General features: G+C 37.3%; 1 protein-coding gene and 1 pseudogene across 1 annotated transcript; both read left to right on the top strand.

Annotated features, from left to right (window-relative positions):
• Positions 1 to 5,927: 5,927 nt before the first annotated feature.
• Positions 5,928 to 8,382, top strand: LOC140887426 (large ribosomal subunit protein uL4z-like). Its single transcript, XM_073294669.1, has 2 exons — positions 5,928 to 7,080; positions 8,080 to 8,382. The coding sequence occupies exons 1-2, from the start codon at positions 5,968 to 5,970 to the stop codon at positions 8,191 to 8,193; spliced, it is 1,227 nt and encodes a 408-aa protein (XP_073150770.1). The 5' UTR covers positions 5,928 to 5,967; the 3' UTR covers positions 8,194 to 8,382.
• Positions 8,383 to 12,705: 4,323 nt separating this feature from the next.
• Positions 12,706 to 14,365, top strand: LOC140889329 (uncharacterized; annotated as a pseudogene).
• The last annotated feature ends 10,932 nt before the right edge of the window (positions 14,366 to 25,297 follow it).

The raw sequence follows: 25,297 nt of genomic DNA, 5'->3' as shown, positions 1-25,297 counted from the left end.
ACTTCCTTAAATACAACATTTGTTGTTAAATTTTTCTGGTTGGTCTTACCATCACATCATCAAAATTTTGAGATCCTTAATATTGATAACTATAGGTACAGTGACATACAACTGACCATGACTAAACAAGGGATTCCTAAAAATAAAACATACATGAGACAATGATTGACCCTGACTTTTTTTTATTGTCATTGCATATGATACAATCAAATGATAGTCTTCTTTGAAATTTAAAAAGAAATCTTGAATCAGAAGAGGTTAAAGACATTCTTGAAATAAGCACTTTGTGACCCGCATTACTTCCAGTCAGAATTTGTCCTTCCAAACAATGGTTTCTGAGTCTCGTCACTATCAATCTAGTATCGTTGCATAAACCGAGAGAATGATCTATGTTCTGCTGCAACATAACCGAAGTTCCAAGTTCCAAGTTCAACTCGTGATTTTTGTACTCCATAACATCTTATTCCATTTAAATATTTAGGTGTATGGACATCATGCAATAAATCAACTGTTAGGATCGAAAATACGTGTGTAGAGGGGGGTGAATACGCAATAAAAATATTTAAGAGCTACAATAGCTCGTTCTTGAAATGTTAAAAAATGAACCGAGCATCGATGAATTAAATCGAGTTTGATTTTCAAACCAAGCGGAATACACTCGAAATAATCCTTCGTAGAAACCGAATAAATATTTTGAAAGTCATTTTAAAAGGTGCAAGTTCAAATGACAAAAACAGTTTGGTTGAAGCATTTTATCAAACACTTTGTATGCAATATTATGGTGTATGAAAAACACATAAAATGCTTCAACAATGCATACTAAAACAAGTGGCAATAATAAAATAAATGCAATTAACAAATAGACACGAATTTGTTTATGGATATTCGGAGCTCAATCTCCTACGTCACCCCTTCTTCCACATCGGAAGGATCCACTAGAAGACTTTGATTTATACAACTCATTTGTACAAACCCAATCCAATTTAGGATTTATCCAATGTCTAAACAAGAACTTCTAGAACTCTCGATTGTAGGTTTCAACCTCACAATCCGCATAATATTTAACGTCTCTTATGCCAAGACTACAAACACAATCTTTAATGTCTTTGTGCTATGACTTTCACTCAACTAATCTTTCAAAGCATGTCTCTCGTATGTGTGTGAGTGGCTCTCTTCAACTCATATAGAAAGATATTGAACATGGAAGAGTGTTCTATAAAATGGATTTGGTGTAGAGGATTTAACGTTGAAAGCTCATCTCTTCTTCTTCTTCCTCACACCTTGGGCTTGCTCTCTTTTTAGCTTGTTTTGCTTCTAAATCTGCCCATGACTTTTGTTCCTCATTCTATTCTATTGTTTTGCCTTCAAAGTATTGTATTTATATCTTCAAGAATGATATGAACGTTAGATTCAATAATATGACCGTTTGGGATGTTTTTGAACACTTTCTGAAGTTGCAACGGTCATATTTGAGTAGCTGGCAATTTTTTGAGTTTGAGCTGATTTTACTGTTCATTGGATTGGTTTGACCAATTTTATCTGGTCAAACTCATCTGGTCTGGTCAAGCATTGATCTGGTCTGGTCCGTCTTTGATTTGTTCTAACTTTGATCTGGTCTGGTTCAATTGATCTGTTATAGAGCAACTTCGATCTGGTCTTGTTCACTTGATCTGGTTTAGCCATGTTTGATCTGATCTGTTCACTTGATTATATCTCTTGATTCACTGATTTTTGGGCAAGATGATAAACATGCAAGTTGTATCCCTTTCTCTTGGCTTTCCATGGAATTAAGAATCGCTCGATTTCGAGTTCGTATGTGAAAGATATACTCGAAATACTCAGCTACTCCAGAAATTCTGTTCTGCAGAATTTCAGTGCAGAACTCGAAACTTCATTGTGCTTTATCAGCTTCTTACACTTCGATTCTGATATGAATTCTTAATGTATGAAAGACAAACACGACTATATTAAAATTGTACCCTCAATCCAATAACAAAAGAAATCAATAAATTTTCCCAATCTTGAAAACAAGTAAAAGTTTTGGAATTATTCACCTCTAGTTTACTTGAAACTAGCAACAAACAATCACGAAAAAAATAATTGATCACTACGGGACCTTCAGAAAACCTATTTCTGACAACCCACGAGGATAATCAATCGACAAATGCCACAAAGTTGAAGAACTTTGATAAGTTTGATTTTGAGTAAGCAAAAAGCTTAATAAAAATTCTAGAGAGAATTTTATGTATTGAATAATAAAAAAATCTTAAATCTTAATTGTATTCAATAATGAATGTTTGTTGTATTTATAATACAACTACAAAATAATAAAAGATATCGCAAAATATATCTAAAGATATATTAATATCTCCTAAAAGTTTGCTAGTAGGAATAAAAGACTCAAAATAGGAAAAATAATGCCAAAAATATCAAAAAGTCTTGCACACACACAAAACGCCGAACTATGTGAAAGAGAGTGTAGGCGCGGGCGCGCAACGGACAGGAGCGGGCACGCAGAGTGCAGGCGTGGGCGCGCACAAAGTTCTGTCTGGAAATCTTAAAAACACTCGGAACAGACGCGGGCGCGTAACAAGAGGTGCGCGGGCGCACAGTAGGTTCTGCTCTCAATCTTCAAATTTGCAAGGACGCGCGAGCGCGCGTGGAACAAGGCGCGGGCACGCATGCTTCATGGACTATGTCACTTAGTTTTGTGTTTGCATTGATATTTTCTCCACTTTTTGACTTTTTTGGACTTCAATAATATTGTAACATCCCTCAAAGTGATATTCAAGCATTCCAATGCCTTCTTGACAATTCATCATCAACAATTGAAGCGCATCTTTAAATCTCTTAGCTCGACCTCTCGTAATTGGTCCTCGCATCATCCTCCCCTTCTTGAAAAATATTTGTCCTCAAATCTCGATCATCACCTACATCAAACAACGACAAGCCAGAAACATTAAAAGTAGTACTTACATTATACTCACCTGGCAAGTCTAATTTGTAGGCGTTGTCATTGATCCGCTCCAAAACTTAGAAAGGTCCATCACCCCTAGGTAGAAGCTTTGAACGCCTCTTTTCCGAAAACCGCTCCTTTCTCAAATGCAACCACACCCAATTACCGGGTTCAAACACGACTTTTTTTTTTTACCTTTGTTTGCTTGCTTTGTATATTGCAAATTTTTTTTTCAATGTTTGCCTTAACCTTCTCATGAAAATTTCTCACAAACTCAGTCTTCTTCTTACCATCCATATTAACCCTTTCACTCATAGGCAAAGACACCAAATCCAATGGAGTTAAAGGATTAAATCCATACATAATTTCAAAAGGCAAAAAATTCGTAGTAGAATGTACACTACGATTATATGAAAACTCAACAAATGGCAAATATTCTTCACAACTCTTCAAATTGTTTTTTATTATAGTACGCAACAAAGTTCCTAACGTCCTATTAACAAGCTCAGTTTGACCATCCGTTTGAGGATGACATGTAGTCAAAAACAGTAGTTTAGTACCAAGTTTGCACCATAATGTTTTCCAAAAGTCGCTCAAGAAACGAGTATCCCTATCAGACACAATACTCCTAGGCATGCGATGCAATCTTACAATTTCATTAAAGAACAAATCCGTAACATGAGATGCATCGTCGGATTTATGACATGCAATGAAATGAGTCATCTTAGAAAATCTATCAACCACAACAAACACAGAATCTCTCCCCTTCTTAGACCTTGGTAATCCTAAAACAAAATCCATAGAAATGTCTACCCATGGTTCACTAGGAACGGGAAGTGGAGTATACAATCCATGTGGTTGTGTCTTAGACTTAGCCTTTTACAAGTCACACATCTTTCACAAATATTTTCAACATCATGCTTCATATGTGGCCAATAAAAATGTTCATGCAAAGTTTCATAAGTTTTAGCCACACCAAAATGTCCCATCAAACCACCCCCATGTGATTCCCTAACAAGTAATTCACGAATAGACGATTTGGGCACACACAACTTATCTTCCTTAAACAAATATCCATCATGCATGAAAAATTTATCCTTTGGACCATGAAAACATGACGCATAAATCTCACCAAAATCAATATCATTGGCATACAACTCCTTCACATATTCAAATCCCAAAAACTTTGAATCTAGAGTAGATAGAAGTGCGTACCTTCGTGATAGAGCGTCCGCTACCACGTTTTCCTTTCTTTGCTTGTACTTGATAATGTAGGGAAAAGTCTCTACAAACGCCACCCACTTGGCATGTTTCTTGTTCAGCTTTTGTTGTCCTTTGAGATGCTTCAAAGACTCATGATCCGTATGAATCACAAATTCTTTTGGCCTCAAATAATGCTGCCACGCTTCAAGCACACGAACCAAGGTATAGAATTCTTTGTCGTATGTAGGATAATTCAACATTGCTCCACTTAGCTTCTCACTGAAGTATGCAATTGGCCATCCTCCTTGCATCAAGACACCTCCAATCCCTACACCTGACGCGTCACATTCAATTTCAAATGTATTAGAAAAATCAGGCAATACAAGTAAAGGAGCATTAATTAATTTTTGCTTAATAATATCAAAAGACTTCTCTTGCTCCTCGCCTCAATGGAATGGAACGTTCTTTTTTATCACCGCAGTCATAGGAGCCGCTAAAGTGTTGAAATCCTTAACAAATCTCCTATAAAAACTTGCAAGACCATGAAAACTCCGAACTTGACCAATAGAAGTAGGCGTTGACCTATAGAAAGCTCGAAATGTATATATATTATTATATAATTATATTATATTAATTAAATATTAAGGCTCACGAACTATTCGCGAACTATCGAACAGAGTAATTTCGGCTCGAGCTCGGCTCGAAAAAAAGTTCGAACATGTTCGAATTCGGCTCGAGTTCAATAAGCTTAAATACGAATTAAATATTTATCGAGCAGACTCGTAAAGCTCACGAACAGGTTCGGTTCGTTTGCACCCCTAATTATTCCCCGGCCACAAGTGGCAAATATTTGCTTGATAGGCCGGTTCAATGGCATATTCGTAATTATGTTGCAATGAGTGATTATATAAATAAGTTGAATTGCAGTCGAAACCCTAGCTCATTTCATTCCATCAAACGCACTGCCTTCCCCCACCCCCAAGTCTCCAATGGCCGCCGCCGCAGTCCGCCCTCTAGTCACCGTACAATCTCCAGGGATTACCTGGAACATATTCTTTTATCAACATTTCTCTCTAGGGACATGACATCTTTGCAAAAAATATCTGAATAGCTATATTTTCCTCGACTCCCGAAATCCATCTGTATTTAGTGAATAACATAATGTATTTATCAACTAAACAAATATCGTGCAATTCGAGACTATACAGAGCTTGAGTATATCTTATTTTCTTCTCTGTATCTTGATTATTAAAATAATCCACTCCTATAAATTGTATCTTGAATATGGTGACCATTCTTCCTCCAATTTCGCTTAGAGATTCTCCTGCTAAGACTGATTTTTTAGTCTCTGGCATGGTCATTTCCCAAGCTATCTTAACAGATCTCATTAGACTCATTTTCAGAAGTTTGATAAATCCTTCTTTATTGAGATCTAAAGTTCCTGCTGCTATTCTGATACCATTTTTTGAGCCTAATGGAAGAATTAAAATGACATTTTAATTTTAAGGGTATTATAGAAAATTTTTAGTCTGAGGAACATATCAGAGAATATTTTTGTAAAAAAAGGGACATAATTAAAAACGAATAAAGTGTTAATATATTTTTGGGAAACTATGAAAACTTTAGGGACATAATTCATTATTATTCCCCGGCCGCAAGTGGCAAATATTTGCTTGATAGGCCGGTTCAATGGCATATTCGTAATTATGTTGCAATTAGTGATTATATAAATGAGTTGAATTGCAGTCGAAACCCTAGCTCATTTCATTCCATCAGACGCACTGCCTTCCCCCACCCCCAAGTCTCCAATGGCCGCCGCCGCAGTCCGCCCTCTAGTCACCGTACAATCTCTAGAGAATGATATGGTTACAGATGGAGGCGCCGCCAACTCCGTTCCACTTCCCGACGTGATGAAGGCATCGATCCGCCCCGACATCGTCACTTTTGTGCATGGACAGATCTCTAATAACTCTCGTCAGCCTTACGCTGTGTCCAAACGCGCGGGGCACCAGACCTCCGCTGAGTCCTGGGGTACTGGTCGTGCGGTGTCGCGTATTCCCCGTGTTCCTGGAGGTGGTACTCACCGAGCCGGACAAGGTGCCTACGGGAACATGTGCCGTGGAGGAAGAATGTTCGCGCCGACTAAGATATACCGCCTCTGGCATCGGCAGGTGAATCTTACTCAGAAGAGGCATGCTATAGTTTCGGCGATCGCAGCATCCGCGGTTCCGTCTCTTGTGCTGGCTCGTGGACATAGGATTGAGGAAGTTCCTGAATTGCCTCTCGTTGTGTCTGATGCTGCGGAAGCTGTTGAGAAAACTAGCCTTGCCCTTAAGCTACTCAAGCAAGTAGGAGCGTTGCCGGATGCTGAGAAGGCCAAGGATAGCCATGCTATCCGGCCTGGAAAAGGGAAGATGCGTAACCGTCGTTACATTTCTAGGAAAGGACCTCTCATCGTTTATGGTACTGAGGGGGCGAAGCTGACTAAGGCTTTCCGAAACATCACTGGCGTTGAAGTGGCTCATGTTTCGCGTCTCAATCTTCTAAAGCTCGCTCCTGGAGGTCATCTTGGTAGGTTTATTATCTGGACTAAGTCTGCGTTTGAGAAGTTGGACGAGATTTATGGAACATTTGACAAGCCTTCAGAGCAGAAGAACGGCTACGTGTTGCCGAGGGCCAAGATGGTAAATGCTGATCTGGGAAGAATCATCAATTCTGATGAGGTGCAATCTGTGGTGAGGCCGATCAAGAAGGATGTCAAGAGGGCTCAATTGAAGAAGAATCCATTAAAGAATCTGAACGTGATGTTGAAGCTCAACCCGTATGCAAAGGCTGCCAAAAGGATGGCGCTCTTGGCAGAGGCGCAGAGAGTAAAGGCCAAGCATGAGAAGCTTGATAAGAAGAGGAAGCCGATTACAAAGGTAACTTGTATCGACTTCTACTTGGTTATAGCAGTTTGTGATTTCTGTTAAACCATATGTGTTCGGATCTTAGTGAATTTGTGTGGAAGTCTTGCACTGTCTTTGCAAGAACATTTGCACGTACTTTATATAAAATTATAATATAGATTAGGTAATTAACAAAACAGATACATTTTCCTATGGCGTGATTTGTTAATATTATAATACTGCTGAGGTAATTCATTCATTCAGCAATAAAATGTTGCATTGTCATGTTCCTCGCATCGAAAGTAAGTGATTAATTAATGTACTAATGTAAATTTTACTGTCGACAATTGATCACATCTTTGGTGGGTATGATTTAATCGTGTAGGTTTTTAAAATTGTTGAGGATTGAATATTTTCAACATGGTGTGTTCAGTTGTATACTTGTTTCTATTTCTCTATCTCCTTTTCTAGTGAGGTTAGGCGTGATGTTTGTGGCATAATGATTAAGGAATGTTTGGTTTACAATTGAGTGTCTTTTGATTATGCATGGTGGCTTTGGCCTACTTGATTTGCCTGCAATAGGGGATTTATTCTGAGATCCCAGTTTTTGCCTTTACATATTGGTGGTCATCGGCACTAAGCTCTCATGGTAAACATCTTGCCAGCGTGTTGAGAACTTGGAATCTTTCATGAGCCTGATAATTTGTTATTTGTGGTTTTATTCTTCTGAGCTAAGAGAATGTGGTTATATTTGGAATCTTTTCGCATTTTAGAGGCCTGGTTGGGTGAACCAAGTGTTCCTTGAATTTCTTGGTGTCATCGTCATGGTTGCCCGAAAAATCTTAACTTAGAACTTTCTGTTAGCGTAACAGATATCTTTTTTAATGCTCATCAGTCTTACTTGAGTTGTTTCGTTGAGTTTGAACACCAGTTGTTTTCTTGACCAAAAAATCTGTGATACTTGAAGCTTGCCCTTGTTGGAAGACTAATTTATTGCCTTGCATCTTTTTATCACGGGTTTCTATTTTGTAGGAGGCGGCATCAGCTATTAAATCTGCTGGCAAGAGTTGGTACAAGACAATGATCTCCGACAGCGACTACACCGAATTTGAGAACTTTTCGAAGTGGTTGGGTGTTTCTCAGTAAAGGATTCCTCAGTGTTAATCTAGTCTTCTTCGCATTTGGTGTTTCAAGAGGTTTTGGCTTGTATTTAATGGTTTTTCATCGAGGATCTCAAGACTATCATAGTATCATGTTATGTTTCCAACCGAAATGCATATTTTTAGCTGGCTTGATAATTTTTGTATGGTTACCACATTAATGGGATTCTTTGTACGCTTGGTATCTTTTTAAATCTTGACACACTAACAGCAATATTTAAATATTTGTTCTAATCAATTTTCTTTGTTTAGATTCTCACTTGCTTTGGCTTGGGCTGAGTTTACAAGTTCAGGTTACAAGATATTTCAGAGTTTATAAGTTTTTGACAAATGCATCTGGTAAAAGAATTTATAAAACTCGGGATAACACCTATTTTGGTCTTTATTGTTTTTTTGTTTTTCACAAAATGGTCTTTTTTTTGGGGTTGTCAAATTGGTCCTTAATGTTTGTAATGTTTTTCAAATTCGTCTCCAATAACTCTCGACCTTAAGAAATAACTGATTTGCATGCAAAGAAGTTAAAAAATATTATTTGGAGAAAAAGATTGTATAATTTAACATTAACACACAAATAGAATAATAAGGTTATTATGTTACATGGTGGTGCGGTGTTTTGATTATAAAATAAAGAAATTAATGTCAATGACTCAATAACATTGACTCACCTCACCTTAAATGAATTGTTGATGTGCATCCAATTATTGTCTTCTAGCGATTTGACGCATCCGTCCGAAGGTTCTTGATTTGAGGAAAATCATTTTCAGATTTTAAAAGATTTAAAGGGAGATAGGTTGAATCTCCGTTAGATTTTAATGGTTAGATTACCAAAGGGACCAAATAGGGATAATTACGAAATATTGGGGATCATTTTGGCGGCCTGAAAAGAAAAATGATTATTTTGAGAATAATGACAAACAAGAGGGACCAAAATGTGTACTATCCCATTTCGAAAAACTTGAAGGGAGAGGCAATGGCCAAATTGAGAATAATCATAACATTAGGGATCATCTTGGTAGCCCGAAAAGTTGAGGTACTGTTTGGGAAAAACGACAAATAAAATGGACCAAAATGATTATTAACCCAATGTCGAGATAAGTTGTTTTAGTTTATAAAGTTCTAAAGAAATTCGGCCATCTTAATTTATTTTTAAAGAAATTAAATTACTCTGAAATTTTACTATATTCTGAATGCGTTCTCTCATAATTCAACGATACTGTTCCCGAATTGGTCTAAAAATGGATTTGTATTTGCATTATTTTCTTAATACATATTCTCTTGTTGTTGCGATAAAGATGTTATAATGTGAAACATTTCATGACAACGGATGGACTTAATTTATGTTTACAATGAGATCAAATTGATCCATGAGAGTTTTTGTATTTTTATGTTTCGTCAACTTATTTTATCCAAGAAATTTTAATAGATTATTTTTAATATAAATCCTAATCTTAAAGTTCATGAACAACTTATAAGATCCGAAAGTTCGCAAGTTATTAAATTAATTTAGCCAAATGACGTTTTAGTTATTTTTAGTTTCATAAGCAAAACACTTCGTTTATATTCCGCTAGTTGAACTAAACTTAAAACTGTTTTATTGTAAAATTTATGTTTTCCGAATGTTGGAATGAACAGATACATTTCTATTTTCTATGCCTAGTGTAATTTAAATTTTAATAATAAATATTTAGTCTGGTGAAATATATTCATATTTACATTGTAAAGTAAAATTTTTCATATATAAATAATAATTTTTAATGAATATCGTGCTTTTTTGTGATACAAATGTTACAGAAATTCTGGTTTGAGTCCAAGATACTCCATAAAATATATCCGTGTCCATAACTAAATTCTTGTTGATATCCCAACAAACTTTTTCCCCATAAAAGTTATAACGGGTTTTTTTATTTTTAATTTTAAAAAATAAAACAAATTTAAAAATAATGCATACCCACATTGGATTGCAAAACTACTGCAATCTGCTGCGGTTGAGAGCGGACGCTGCAATATCGCTGCCAGCATTAGCACATGGGGACTTGAAATTTTTGCACATCCCCATGTGCAACCCCCTCCCCCGCCCCCTTTTTTTCGCTTTTAAATTAATTATATAATTAATTATATTTTGTAAAATTATTATTTATTTAGTATCATTATGATAATTGTTTTTCAAAAATCTGAATTTTAGTTCTAATTTTCGAATTTGATCATCGGGCTAAAAAATTATTAAGAAAACAAAACAAAAAATTTACGGTTAAAAAAATTAATTTGATTAAATATTTTTTTTGATCAGATATATTTATAAAAAAATTATTTAATCTAAATAAACATATTTTCATTAAATTTATTTTATTTTTAAAATATAAATTCTATTTTTAACTTAAATTTGTGTAGCAAAGTTATATATTTATTTTAATTTGTTTGGATTTGTAAATGTCTCTCGGTTTTGTAGATAAATTTAGAGAAGTTGATTCAAATTTATTTGAGACAAATTTATGAAAAAATGATAATAAAAAAATTTTCAACCTAAATTCGAGCCGAAAAGAAATCATATCAAAAATTTTAAACTCCAACTGACCTGAATATATCCGAATTAATCCTCTAGGTTTGATAAAAAAATTATTATATCAATAATGAATAAATAATGGTTTTACAAAATATTATTAATTATATAATTTATTTAAAAAACTAAAAACTAAAAAAAAAAAGAAAAGAAAATGTTGTATATGAGGACCTTGTGATCAGAAAAATTAGTTAACCTAAATAAACATATTTAGATAAATTTATTTTATATCATATTTTTAATATAAATTTTATTGTTATATTAAAAAATTGATTAGCGGAGTTATTAACTTATTTTAATTTGTTTGGTTCTCTGCAAGTCTTTTTAGTTCTATGGATAAACCTAGAAGATTAATTCGGATATATTCGGGTCGGTTGCAGTTTACAATTTTTGATATGATTTCTTTTCGGCTCGAATTCGGGTTGAAATTTTTTTATTAGCATTTTTGCATAAATTTGTCTCAAATAAATTTGAATCAACTCCTCTAAATTTATCCACAGAACCGAGAGACATTTATAAATCCAAACAAATTAAAATAAATATATAACTTTGCTACTCAAATTTAAGTTAAAAATAAAATTTATTTTTTAAAAATAAAATAAATTTAATGAAAATATGTTTATTTAGATTAAATAATTTTTTTATAAATATATCTGATCAAAAAAATTATTTAATCAATTTAATTTTTTTAACCATAAATTTTTTGTTTTGTTTTCTTAATAATTTTTTAGCCCGCTCATCAAATTCGAAAATTAGAACTAAAATTTAGATTTTTGAAAAAAATTTATCATAATGATACTAAATAAATAATAATTTTACAAAATATAATTAATTATATAATTAATTTAAAAGCAAAAAACAAAAAAAAAAGGGGGGAGAGGGTTGCACATGGGGACCTGCAAAAGTTGCAAGTCCCCATGCTGCTAGCATAAGCGGACGCTGCAATATTTACAGCGTTTGCTCTCAATCACAGCGGATTGCAGACATAACGCTCTCAACCACAGCGGATTGCAACCACATCGGATTACAGTAGTGACATGCATTATTTTTAAATTTGTTTTTTTTTAAATAAAAAATAAAAAAAACCCAAGTTATAACACACCAAAACTATAAACATTGTTTCTCTCTCTCTGAGTACGCACTTTATTGTTTGTGTTAATTGATATTCTTAAAACTTCATCCTTTTTGAGGAATTATCCATTGGAGTTAGTATTTTGCGAGAGTGTCTCATAAATTTTTATTTGTAAAACGAGTTAAATTTAACTTATATTTACAATAAAGAGTTATATTTTGACATAAAAAATAATACATAATCATATGTATGGCCCAAGGGCTAATTGCATCAACACCCCATGTAAAAAGTCTAAAAGACATAAAATACCCTGTGTAAAATTAATAGCATGTTAGACCCTATGTTTTTAAAAAATTAGCATAAAAACCCCTATGAAAGGGTATAAATGTGTCCGAGTTTGTATAACATAAGGGTGAAATGCGCTACATTTTAGAAAACTGAGGGATGCATTAGCCAATTAATATTTCTTAGGAGGTTTTATGACTTTTAGACTTTTCACAGGGGATATTAATGCAATTAGCCCTGTGGCCCAATTAGAATATATTTTTCATAAAAATTATTCGTGAGACCGTCTTACAAGAGTTTTTATGTAAAAATTATGATTTCGAAAAACTAACTTTGAAAATGTATGGTTATTTTTTTTATCAGCGCGTCTTTTGTGATTTGGTCTCACAGATTTGACACGGATAACTTTATCCATATTTATAATAATAAAATAATTTGACTCTCACGGATCACCCGACCCTACTAAATTACCCGTTCGGTTATAATTCGGATCTTAGCCAAAATCACCGATCTTCTTCAATTCTCACGTTCCTCGAGTTTCTCTAAACGAACAAAATCATACATCTTCGATTTTTCTTTAATTCTCGTGGAATCCCAATCCAATTTGGTCGAGACAATGTATTCTTCTTCAATTCTGGAGGAATCCCAATCCAATTGGGCTGCAGTTCGATCGTCGATGTCTCCTCTCGCCGCCGCCGTCATCCTTAAACTCCTATCGTCGGTTCTCGCCTTCGAGTCTGATCACAAGGTACGCCTATGGATTCATTCGTCCCGCCGTCGCTGAAACCCTAATTTCCTATTTGATCATTTTCTTGTGCGTGTTTGGAGCTTGGAGTAATCGGATGAAGAGCGTTTTGGTTGGATGGTTTAGATCTGTTTGAAGCTATGCTTACAGATGTTGAATATGAGAATGATGATTCCCTACCCAGCTTGATTTCCGGTTGTTTAGTGCTTGAGGTTACTATTGGATTCATGTGCTTGTTACCTTACTTGTTTCTGAAAAATTGGCTTCCCACTAACTTACTGTCTGAATATTTTATTTGCAAACCCAAGTTAAATGGGTCTTCCTTTTCTTTCTTCTGGTGGATATGATAACCATACTCGAAGATTTCTAATTTTTTGTAGCTGCTATCAAATTTATGCGCCTCATGCATGAGTTTATGGGGGAAAAAACAGCGATTCAAGTGCCATTAGCTTAATCTGACACTGGAGAAAATATTAAGGCCTTGTTGGTCATGAAATTTTGGATTAGAAGAGGGGACAGTAGAAATTATGGGGAAAAAGAAATTGATCATGCGACATGGAGTCTGTGACTCTGGCTCACACTTGACATGTATGATTACTTTTCACTTTGAATTTTTTGTGCTAGCCGCCGGGCCATAGACTCGTATGTGTATTGTTTTTAAGAAATTTGTAGAGTGCTTTTCGAGCCTAGATTGATCTTTTGCTGCATTAATAATTGAAATTTGAAAAGCACCTCCTGCCTCTTCCCATGGACGAATTGAATCATAAGAAATTGAAGGAGCCCCTCCTCCTTTTGCGACTTATTATCCAAGTTACTTACTAACTTGGTGATATATTTGTCTGTCCTTCGAGCAGCAATGGCAACTTGGGTACAATTAAGGTCGATTCATCAATTACACCAGGACAAGAAAGTTTTGACCTCAACAAAACTCAGCTTTTAGAGGCACTCTGCCATTCGCAAACACGTGCAAGAGAAGCCGAGAAGTTAGCACAGGATGCTTGTGATGAGAAGGATCGAACTTTTTTTCAGACAGGCATAAGCAGTGGATCCGAATTTTGCAAATTGAGACACTCTGCCTCCAACATGGGAGTAAAAGTCACCTCCCATCAGGTAAAGACATGGTACTGGGAAAGAACATACATAATATCAGAAAAACGAATCCAGGTAAAGGTGGATGTTGCATATGCAAATATGCTTTTGCTTTTGCACTAGGATTAAGCGTTGCTGGTGCTGGTTTACTGGTCGGTTGGACCGTCGGATGGCTTGTTTCAGCTTTCTAAACCACGGTTTCTGTGTAAATCCAGTTTGTTTGTCACTAATCTGTAACATAGGGAATTGGTCTCTTTTTGCTTGTAAAGGGAAATAAGTGGCCATTTTGTACATACATGTTTAGAATTACTACGTTTACTTGTGTTGCAAATATATGGGCGTAACTTTATTTGTTAAACATAATGTTATGTAACATACTTCTTTTCTATGTTTCATTATATCAATTCTAATTTCCAGTTGTAAGATATCGATTTTTTTTTTCATAATCTTGCAAGTTACAGACCAACTTGCCAAAAATTCTGATGAAAATTTTAATTGTATTGATACAAGAAAATTAAAAGCAGATGATTTTACCTGAAAAGTTGAACATATACTTCGAAGTTCGATCTAACATTGAGAAGGAAAAGAGGTGGGGCTACGGTTTTATCAGGGGAAAAAACCGTAATCTCACAACATTCTAGCAAAATGCACTCACCTAGGCCTCATAAAACCAAAATAATAATAATAATAATAATAATAATAATAATAATAATAATAATAATAATAATAATAATAATAATAATAATAATTCTGGCAAAATTCACTCACCTAGGCCTAATAATAATAATAATAATAAATAAAATTAAAATTAAAAAAATAATAATACTAATTTATTATCATCCAATTTAAAGAAATTTAGGCTGGATTTACGGTACAGTCTATAATTAAATACCTACTCTAAAAAATGATAATAAAGAACAAAAATTCCAAACCCTCGAATTTCAGATTGAGGGAGCATAATAATTGTATAATTAAAATAATATTTTGATATTATAATTTTTAATAGTATAAAATTAATTTGATTAAAATGAAATTAAAATAATATAAATATAGAAATCTCTATAAATATGTTAAATAATAAATAATTTGTAAAAGTGGGATTAAAGAGAAAATATTAAAGAAAAGGAAGGAGTTAATACTTGATTCAAATAAAATATTGAGTAAATACCATTATTTTGAAATAAAAAGTATAATAAATTAGTGGTTAATTAAAAACAATAAATTAGAACATAAAAAATTAATTATTTATTAATCTGATCTCATTATATTTTATATAAAAGTTATTATATGTAAATGTAAAACTATATTTTAGATTTAAAAAAAAATCAATTTACGTATATATATCTGCGTATAATTGTTTATTAGCATGTAAATGTGCACGTGAAATTTAGATAACAAGTATTTTTTCGATAAAATAAATGTTTTTCTCCCAACGATCTGATTTTCACTATTAAAGCTGAATAAATATAGAGGTGAGAAAATATAAAAAAATTATAGCACACCACATTTATCATACCGAAAAATTTTAATATATCAAAATTTTCGATATTGTATTATATTGTACCAAAATTTTCGCTTGTCTGTGTAGATTTTGTAAAATTTTAAACAAGTATTTTGTTTTTAGCTGTATATTTGTTTGCATTTATATTTTGGCCACTTTAGCCCATTTCTCTCTCGCTTCAACTTAAAGATTTTAGGGCTTGGCCCATTTCTCTTCCACTTCAACAGTTCCCCGTCTAAGCCCTCATTTGCTCTTCCCATTGAAGTCGCCGCTTGAGCCGTTCATCGCCTCTTTTAGAAGAGTTCCGACTTTTCCGATCGTCTTTTCCGGCGGCGTGGTTGCTGCAGATTGTGATAAGTCGAAGCTAAATTAGAAGATTATTTGGTTTGAAGGGAATCGTGCCGCTGTTTCTTCTTCATTTTGGCTTTTATTCTTCCCTTTACTTTGGTACTGTTTGGAGAGCTTCGATGAAGCACTTATCAGCTTTTTGTTGGTCGCAGGTGCAACATCACGAGATAGAAACTATGAAAATTAAAAAATAAAATAGACACCAAGATTTACGTGGAAAACCCCCAAAATTATTAGGGTAAAAACCACGGGCAAGATCAAAAAATTCCACTATAATATTTGGAGAATTACAACATCTCTCTGTGTTTCCAAAGAGACACTCACTCTCTTAATACAGGAGAAAACCTATCTTACATATATATATAAAAATACTTAGGAGAAAGAAGAAACTCAAGCTCGGATGATTTGCTTGAGAATGGGATACTTGAAATGCTGAACTGAGGGCTCTATTTATAGAGCTCATTCTCAGTGTAAATAGAACAAAAAGAATTCCAAATTGAATTTGTTTTGCCTCTGCCACCCTTGTCCACATACTGCCATTTGCCATCCACCTGTTTGTTCTGATTCAACGGGTGGAAAATTTTGACAATCAATTTGCCACCTACCCTTATTAAATGATAAGGCCACCATGTCTAACATTTCTCCCACTCGGAGATTTTATTGAGAATCAAACACATCTCCACACATCCTTTCAATCTTGCCATTCCCGCTGCTTACGTTTTTGCTAGTCCACTTGAGGATCTACACCACTCAAACATCTCCGTGTTCACTGGCTTGGTCAGAATATCAGCTATGTTATCCTTTGTATAGATCTTCTACAAATCCACACTTCCTTCCTCTACAATTTCCCGTACAAAGTGAAATTGAACTCCAATGTGTTTAGTCCTGGAATGAAAGGCTGGATTCCTTGCAATGAGCAAGACACTCTGACTGTCACAAAACAGAGGAATATTTTGTTGTTTGTGCCCAAGCTCCTCCAATAACCTTTTAATCCATATTGCCTCCTTGCAAGCTTGAATAGCTGCCATGTATTCTGCCTCCGTTGTAGATAATGCCACAACTATTTGCAGTTTTTAAACCTAGCTGACTGCACCTCCTGCAACTGTAAACACATAACTAGTAGTAGATTTTCTTTTATCTGAATCACCTGCATAATCTGAATCCACATAGCCCCTGAGTGTAAAATCTGATCCTCCAAAACATAATGCAGCATCTGAGGTACCCTTAATATATCTAAGGATCCTCTTAACCGTGCTCCAATGCTCTTGTCCAGGATTCGCCATATACCGACTGACTACTCCCACTGCTTGTGCAATGTCTAGTATTGTACAGATCATAGCAAACATCAAACTTCTCAATGATGATGCATACGGTACTCGAGACATTTACATCCTTTCTGCTTCACTGCTAGGACACATCATAGGATAACTTGAAGTTAATAGGAAGAGGGGTTGAAATTGGCTTACTATCTGTGAGACCTCGGTGCTAATAAATTAATCTTGGATTAACTACACTAAAGCATGCAAGATCCAAGTCTAAAAGAAAACTGAAATAAATTTTTTTTTTAAAAAGGGGGTGCGCTCGGTCTGCTAAAAAATGTAGACCGTGCGCCTCCAATCCTTCCAACCTTCTGCCGCTCGGAAAGGGGGCTGCGCTCGGTCTACTAAAAAGTGCCGACCGAGCACCCCCTGCTGCAGAATCAAGGAAAAACAGAAATAAAAAAGGCTCAACTCCAACATTTCCAAATCAACATCATGCACTACAAATCCAATGATACAACATGCATAAATCCATTACAAGGTAGTTCTAAAGTTATATAATCTCAACTAGTAGAACATGCTTCAATCTAACTTATTCAAAATAATAGAACAATAAAAGTTCGAATACAATCTAAGTTCGATTACAATTCGACTCCCAAAACACCAATTCTCACTTCTAATCAACTCAACCCTTAGCCATGCTGCCTCTGACTCGGTTCTGCCCCACCTGTTGCCAAACACACAAACAAAGACAAGACAACAGCCGGATAATCCGGTGAGAATAATATTTCCAGTAAAAGAGACTAACATACAATAGCACATAATATATCAAAACATGATATATAATCAAATTTCACATAATCTTCAAGTAGTTCATTTCGCTGCGGAATAAAATGATATGCATGACTTTAAAACTTCTGGATTATCAAACGGAATTCTTCTTTCTTTCTTTCTTCGGTTTGGGATCCCGAGGTTAAAACATCCAACAATCACACCGAACTCCCCTTTCGAGGTGGACGAGGTATATTTTAGTCCTCTAGACTCCAGAGCATTATAGTGAGTTAATCGACGCTCGTAGTAAATCGCCTACCAAGACCACTCAACTATAATCTCCAGATCGTCTAATTCAAAATGAATAATCAATCGGCTCAATATGAATGCATATGAAATCTCATGCATTCAAATATCAATTCAATCAAGTTCAAATAAGCATATAAACATGCAAGTATGTGATTTCTACTAGGACACTCGAATCAATCCGGATTCAAGTTAATCGTCCTTATTCCATTCCAAAGTTGTAGTGACCCAACCCGGATCCACTATCTAATCAGAGTTATAGTAAAAGCGCACGCAATAAAAGCTTAAAGCGTAAAGAGCGGATAATTAAAATACAACAAATCCAATCGGCAGAATACAACTGACGCTATCACAAGTGTATAAGTACTGTTATACAACCAAATCGAAGGTTCAGGGTAAATAAATCCCTACCCTCTACAACCTTGGACTCTCCAAAGTCTCAATCCTGCTGAGAGCCGCCTGAACCGTCCAGCCTCAAACCTGCCCCGCCACAAGGTACACAATACCCAAACACAGGGGCGTGAGCTAGAACGCTCAATACGAAGCAATGATATAAATACAAATATGCGCACACAGATGATTTAAAAATCAAGTGAAAACACTTGCTTATGGCGCCGAGAATATACAGTACCGGCTAGAGAGCTACTCCGCGGGGTACTCGTATATTCCATATCAGGGCTGAGCCAACCCCATCCTGACCCGAATCCAAAACAGGATACAAGCCTCATATGGAAACTGTCATACCTGACTCGAGTCCAAAATGAGGTCATCGTTCCCTATGGAGACTGTCAATGACTCACATTTCTCCGGATGCAGTCACACGTAAAATCATGTATGTGCTAAGGCGGTAAAACATGCTAAAACATGATAAAACATATAGCACATACTCATGCAACATATAAGCAAATATATCATGCCGGCTATCTCGGTCAGTACTTACGTACCTCCAACACTGCTGGTCAAACCTAGCTTTGCTGGTCTAGACTCCAAGCCTACTAGTCCAGTCTACTAGCTACTACAATGCAAATATCCATGCATCAACAATTAAGCTCTAAAAGCCTTAACTAAGCTATTGCATACTCCTAAATATTTTTAGGAAGCCAAATTATACCTTCGTCCGTCGTCAGCCCGCTGGTGTAGAATCGCGTCAAAACTTAGGCACACCTCCGCTACGACGCCGGGATCGCTAGGAAACTTCCGGATTCCCAATAGGATGACTAGAACTCCGTAGATCTAAGTAATAAGGTTCGAAAACCAGAGGAAAGGAGGGAAAATCGGTGCACAGAATGAGGGCTCGGACCCCTTATTTATAGACGGCGATCGGAACGTTCGATCCCTCATCGAAATGTCCGATCGCGAACGGAGCGTCCGATCGTGACATCAGAACGTCCGATGTCACCTCACGTGCGTAAGCAGTGACGTCATCTTGCTGACGTCGGTGATGACGCCAGCCCTAGCCAGAACGGAACGTCCGATCCTCCAACGGAACGTCTGATCCCGATCGGAGCTTCCGATCTGTGCTTCGGAGCTTTCGATCCACTTCGGATAATTTTAGGCAAAATTTAGTAATTAATTTCCTTAATTACCTTGATTAATTGCGGTCACTACATTCTCCTCCACTTAAGAAATTTCGTCCTCGAAATTACATTTTAAGGAAAACATAGAACGCAAAATCAATGCTCTTATTACAACTGAATAATATACATACGATACAATAGAGTACAAAATCTTAAAACAACTCGGGGTGCTCGGCTAACATCTGACTCTCCAACTCCCAAGTAGCTTCCTCTGTACCTCTGCGTTGCCACTGTACCATCACCAACGGTATGCGCTTGTTACGAAGCACCTTGTCCTTCCTGTCGAGAATCCTGAGAGACTCCACATATGACAAATCGTGGTCTAGTTGCACCTCAGTCGGACGCAAGATGTGGGACTGATCCACCACGTACTGTCTCAACAAAGACACATGAAACACATCATGAATCTTCGAAAGATTCGGTAGCAAGGCTAGATGATAAGCCACGTCTCCAACTTTCTCGAGAATCTCGAAAGGACCAATAAATCTTGGTGACAACTTACCCTTGCGACCAAACCTCATTACCTTCCGAAAAGGTGACACACGCAAGAAAACATATTCCCCTACCTCAAAATGAAGTGGCCTGCGGTGAGTGTTCGCGTAGCTAGCCTGTCGATCCTGGGCTGCCTTAACCCTGCGTCGGATCAATTCTACTGCATCAGTCATCTGCTGAATCATCTGAGGACCCTCCACCTGCCGCTCACAAACCTCGTCCCAAAACAAAGGTGTACGACAACGACGTCCATAAAGAGCCTCAAATGGTGCCATGCCAATGCTGCTATGATAGCTATTGTTGTAGGCGAACTCCACCAAGGGTAAATGATCATGCCACGCTGGACCAAAATCCATCACCGTCGCGCAAAGCATATCCTCTAGAGTACAGATAGTCCTCTCCGATTGTCCATCAGTCTCTGGATGATAAGCCGTACTCAAGCTCAAAGTAGTACCAAGGGCTCGCTGGAAACTACCCCAAAATCTCGAGGTGAACCTCGGATCTCTATCGCTGACAATGCTCAACGGAATCCCATGCAATCGAACAATCTCTCGCACATATAATTGCGCCATTCTATCAAAGGTGTAATCGCGGTTATAGGGAAGAAAATGCGCTGACTTCGACAACCGATCCACGATAACCCAAATAGCATCACAATTCCTGGAAGACATAGGCAAGTGGGTGACAAAATCCATCGTCACATGCTCCCACTTCCATTCAGAAATCTCTAAGCTGTGAAGTAACCCTCCGGATCGTCTAAACTCTGCCTTGACTTGTTGACACACAAGGCATCGGGATACGAACTGATAAACGCTGCGCTTCATCCCTTTCCACCAAAATCGAGTGCGAAGATCCTTATACATCTTCATGCTACCTGGATGTACAGAAAATCGACTGCGGTGAGCTTGCGATAAGATCTCATCCCTCAAAGTAGAATCCTCGGGTACCACAACTCGACCAGAAAGACACAACAGACCGTCTCATTGCAGATGAAAACCAGAAGTATTACTACCCTCATCCAAACGGGCCAACTTCTGAGTCTTTAGATCAGAATTCTGAGCTTCCCAGATTCGTCTGTATAGCGCTGGCTCTGCAAGCACAGAAGAAACACGAATCCCTTGCTGTTCTTTCTTATGACGGAATGTGAATCCTAAAGAACAACACTCCTCCACTGCCTTCGAAACTGAACTGGTATGAAGGGAACTCACATAAATTTTGCGACTAAGCGCATCAGCAACAGGATTTGAAGAACCTGGATGGTACTTGATCTCACAGTCGTAATCCTTCAACAGATCCATCCAACGAAGCTGCCGCATGTTCAACTCAGCCTGAGTGAACAGATACTTCAAACTCTTATGATCGGTGAAGATCTTGAATCGTTCTCCGTACAAATAGTGACGCCATATCTTAAGAGCAAAGACAATGGCTGCAAGCTCTAAATCATGTACGGGATAGTTCTCCTCGTGAGTCTTCAACTTTCTGGAGGCATAAGCGATCACGTGGCCATTCTGAGTCAACACACACCCCAAACCCTGGAGAGAAGCATCAGTGAAGACTACAAAACCACCTGATCCAGACGGTAAAGCAAGAACTGGAGCTGTCGTCAGACGACGTCTCAACTCACAAAAACTGTCTTCACAAGCATCAGACCAAATGAAAGAAACATCTTTCTTCGTCAACTGAGTCAAAGGCTTAGCTATCTGAGAGAAATTCTCCACAAAACGACGATAGTATCCTGCTAAACCAAGGAAACTACGAATCTCAGAAGCTGTAGTCGGACGTGACCAATTCAAAATAGTTTCTGTCTTGCTAGGATCAACAGATACGCCATCTTGAGAAATGACATGACCAAGGAACACAACTCGGTCAATCCAGAAGTCACACTTACTCAGCTTTGCATACAACTGTCTCTCCCTCAAGACCTGCAGTACAGTATAGAGATGGTAGGCATGCTCATCCATGCTGCGAGAGTACACCAAAATTTCATCGATGAACACCACCACGAACTTATCTAGAAAGTCGCGGAAAACTCTGTTCATCTGATCCATAAAAATAGCTGGAGCATTCGTCAAACCAAACGGCATCACTAGAAACTCATAGTGTCCATACCGCATACGAAATGCTGTCTTAGGAACATCCTCCTATCGAACTCGCAACTGATGATACCCAGACCGAAGATCAATCTTCGAATAGACAGATGTACCCTGCAACTGATCAAAGAGATCATCTAACCGCGGAAGAGGATACTTATTCTTCACTGTCACTTGATTCAACTGACGGTAGTCAATACACAACCGCATCGACCCATCCTTCTTCTTGACAAACAGTACTGGGGCTCCCCATGGCGAAACACTAGGTCGAATATAACCTTTATCAAGAAGATCTTGCAATTGCTTCTGCAGCTCTTTCATTTCTGACAGTGCCAATCGGTAAGGAGTTCTAGAAATCGGTGCAGTCCTTGACACTAATTCAATGCCAAACTCAATCTCCCTAACTAGTGGCAAACCTGAAATTTCCTCTGGAAACACATCTGGAAAGTCACGAACCACTGGTATCTCTCGGATATCTGACTGTGAGACCTCGATTCTAAACCACTAATCTCGGATTAAACAACAAGTAAGCGAACAAGAATCCAAGAGTAAAACAATTCATAAGTTTTTTTTTTTTTTTTTATTAAACGCCGCGCGCCCGCGCGAGGAACCCAGCTCGCGCGTGCGCGGGCTTCAACACCCGAGACCAACCAAAGGCTCGCGCCCGCGCGAGGTACCAAGCTCGCGCGCGCGCGGGCAAACAATTCAGAGGCCCAACGAAGGCCTCGCGCGTGCGCGAGGAACGCCTCGCCCGCGCGCCGAAGGCCTGGGCAGAAAATGCTTAGGCTGCAGAAAAAAAAAGAAAGGATTCCGTGCTTGGTCCGACATGCCTTCAAATACATATGCAATAACAGAGTGTAGGGAAACATGCCATAACAAGTCATGCTTTCAGAAGGCATAAAAACAACCAGAAGTCTAAATCGATACAACAACAACATACTTCGATTTTAGATTACAATCCGAATACAAACTAATTCGAATAACAAAACATATCAAGTTCGAGTTCTAACATGCTTCAATCTTAAACTAGATAAACATGCTAATTCGACTTCTAAACCGAGTCTCACTTCTACTACTTGCCCTCGAAGCTAACCATGCCTCTTCTGACTTGTTCCTGCCCCACCTGTTGCCAAGTACACATACAAAACAAAGCAACAGCCGGATAACCGGTGAGAACGACATTCCCAGTAAAAGTAACATAACAAGTAATACAAGTAACAAACATGCTTTCAATACAATAACGAACTCAATAACATCGTAATGAAATGCATGTCTTTAGACAGGGATATCAAATCTGATAACGAGGGATTGCTGCTGTGCCTTTGGGATCCCGAGGATAAGATCACGTAACAACTCACCGACTCTCCCAATCGAGGTGGTGCCACGTATCTCACTCCTCTAGACTTTGAGCAACTATAATGAGTATGCTAGCACCAGACGAAACGACTACGACCTGGGCCACTCAATCATAGTTCCCAAACGTCTAAACAAAAAGGATGGTTCTGCCCGCTGAAACAATATTGGCTCAAGATGAATGCATAACAGAAACATAAAACATAATCCTTTTAACAAAACCAATACAATCAAACAATAGACAAGTTCCTCATGCTAGAACAAGTGTAGATGCAAGTATGAGATTTCAAAAGGGAAAACTCGAGAACCACAGTCCCGAGTATGCTATCCCGCTACGATGACTGCTTTTACCTTTCAATGCAGTAGTTCCAGCTCTGGATAAGCTACAAAAGAGATTGTATAAACAACTACACAATCTAACAACAACAAGGCAACGGTTCAAGGAAAACTCTTTATACCGTTCTTCGTCCAATTCTCTGAAACGATCAAACAGCTGCTAACTCTGGGCTTGACAACTCCGAACGAATCTGTTCAGATACAAGAGATGATTGATCAATAACCACGATCAACTTACAAGCCAAGTTCAAACTCAAAAACGGTTCAAAATCTCCAAAAACTCAAACCGACGGCATAACGGCTATAACTAAACAACCGGCAACGCAGACAGCAGTTCAATACTGATAACAACTCAATTCAATGCTAATACAACAACAACAAGACAAACCCAACAAATCTCAAAACCATGATTTTCGAAAATGGCTTCCAAAAATCATAACAAATCCGAACGTCGCTCTATTTCAAAACTGACAGATAATAAACGATCAGAACTCTGTAGAGAACAACATACTCGAATCTAAATCGATTCTAACAACATCCAAAAACTAGAATGTATCCGATCGTAGAAAAACTTATGATATAACAGAGCTCTCACTGCTGTGATCGATAATCTGCCTTCAGAAATAAATTCCAACGGCCGGATCGAGCTTGGAATGAAATCACAAAGCTTGGAAACTCATTTGGGCGCCTACAATGGAGGGAGACGGCTTGGAGGAAGATGGAGGAGACTTCTCAACTTAAATATAAGTGTAGATAATATATAAAACTCAAAACTTGCGTTTTAGTCCCTGAAATTCCAAAATTTGCAAAAAGGACCCTGATCAAAATCAAGTCGGCTCGTGAACTCTGCAATCTCCGATTAACTCAAATAAACTCATTTAAGATAAAAACGGGGCGTTACAATTCTCCCCCACTAAGAAGAGATTTCGTCCTCGAAATCAACGAGAACAACAACTCAAAGATAGAATAAAGAATCAAAAGACAGTAAGAAGAACTCACGTCATCCGAATAGCTCTGGAAAACGCTGTCTCATGTCAGACTCTGTCTCCCAAGTAGCTTCCTCAACGCCGTGACGGCTCCACTGCACTTTCACCAATGGAATCAACTTGGTTCTGAGTTGCTTTTCTTTCCGATCAAGGATCTGAATCGGTCGCTCAAAATAGCTCAGGGTCTCGTCTAACTCGGCTTCGTCAGGCTGAAGGATATGAGAAATATCTGGTTGATACTTTCGCAACATAGAGACGTGAAAAACGTCGTGAATACCAGATAAAGACGGAGGAAGTGCAAGTCTATAGGCAAGATCGCCTAT

This window comes from Henckelia pumila, chromosome 3 (assembly GCF_033568475.1).
Source record: "Henckelia pumila isolate YLH828 chromosome 3, ASM3356847v2, whole genome shotgun sequence".
Lineage (NCBI taxonomy): Eukaryota > Viridiplantae > Streptophyta > Magnoliopsida > Lamiales > Gesneriaceae > Henckelia > Henckelia pumila.
The sequence above is the reverse complement of the archived record's forward strand: the minus strand, read 5'-3'. Positions and strand labels throughout refer to the sequence as shown.

Excerpts from the sequence above, each read along its gene's own strand:
- LOC140887426 (XM_073294669.1), top strand. The coding sequence starts at position 5,968 with ATGGCCGCCGCCGCAGTCCGCCCTCTAGTCACCGTACAATCTCTAGAG. Across the intron at positions 7,081-8,079 it reads AGAGGAAGCCGATTACAAAG|GAGGCGGCATCAGCTATTAA; the intron begins GTAACTTGTATC and ends TCTATTTTGTAG.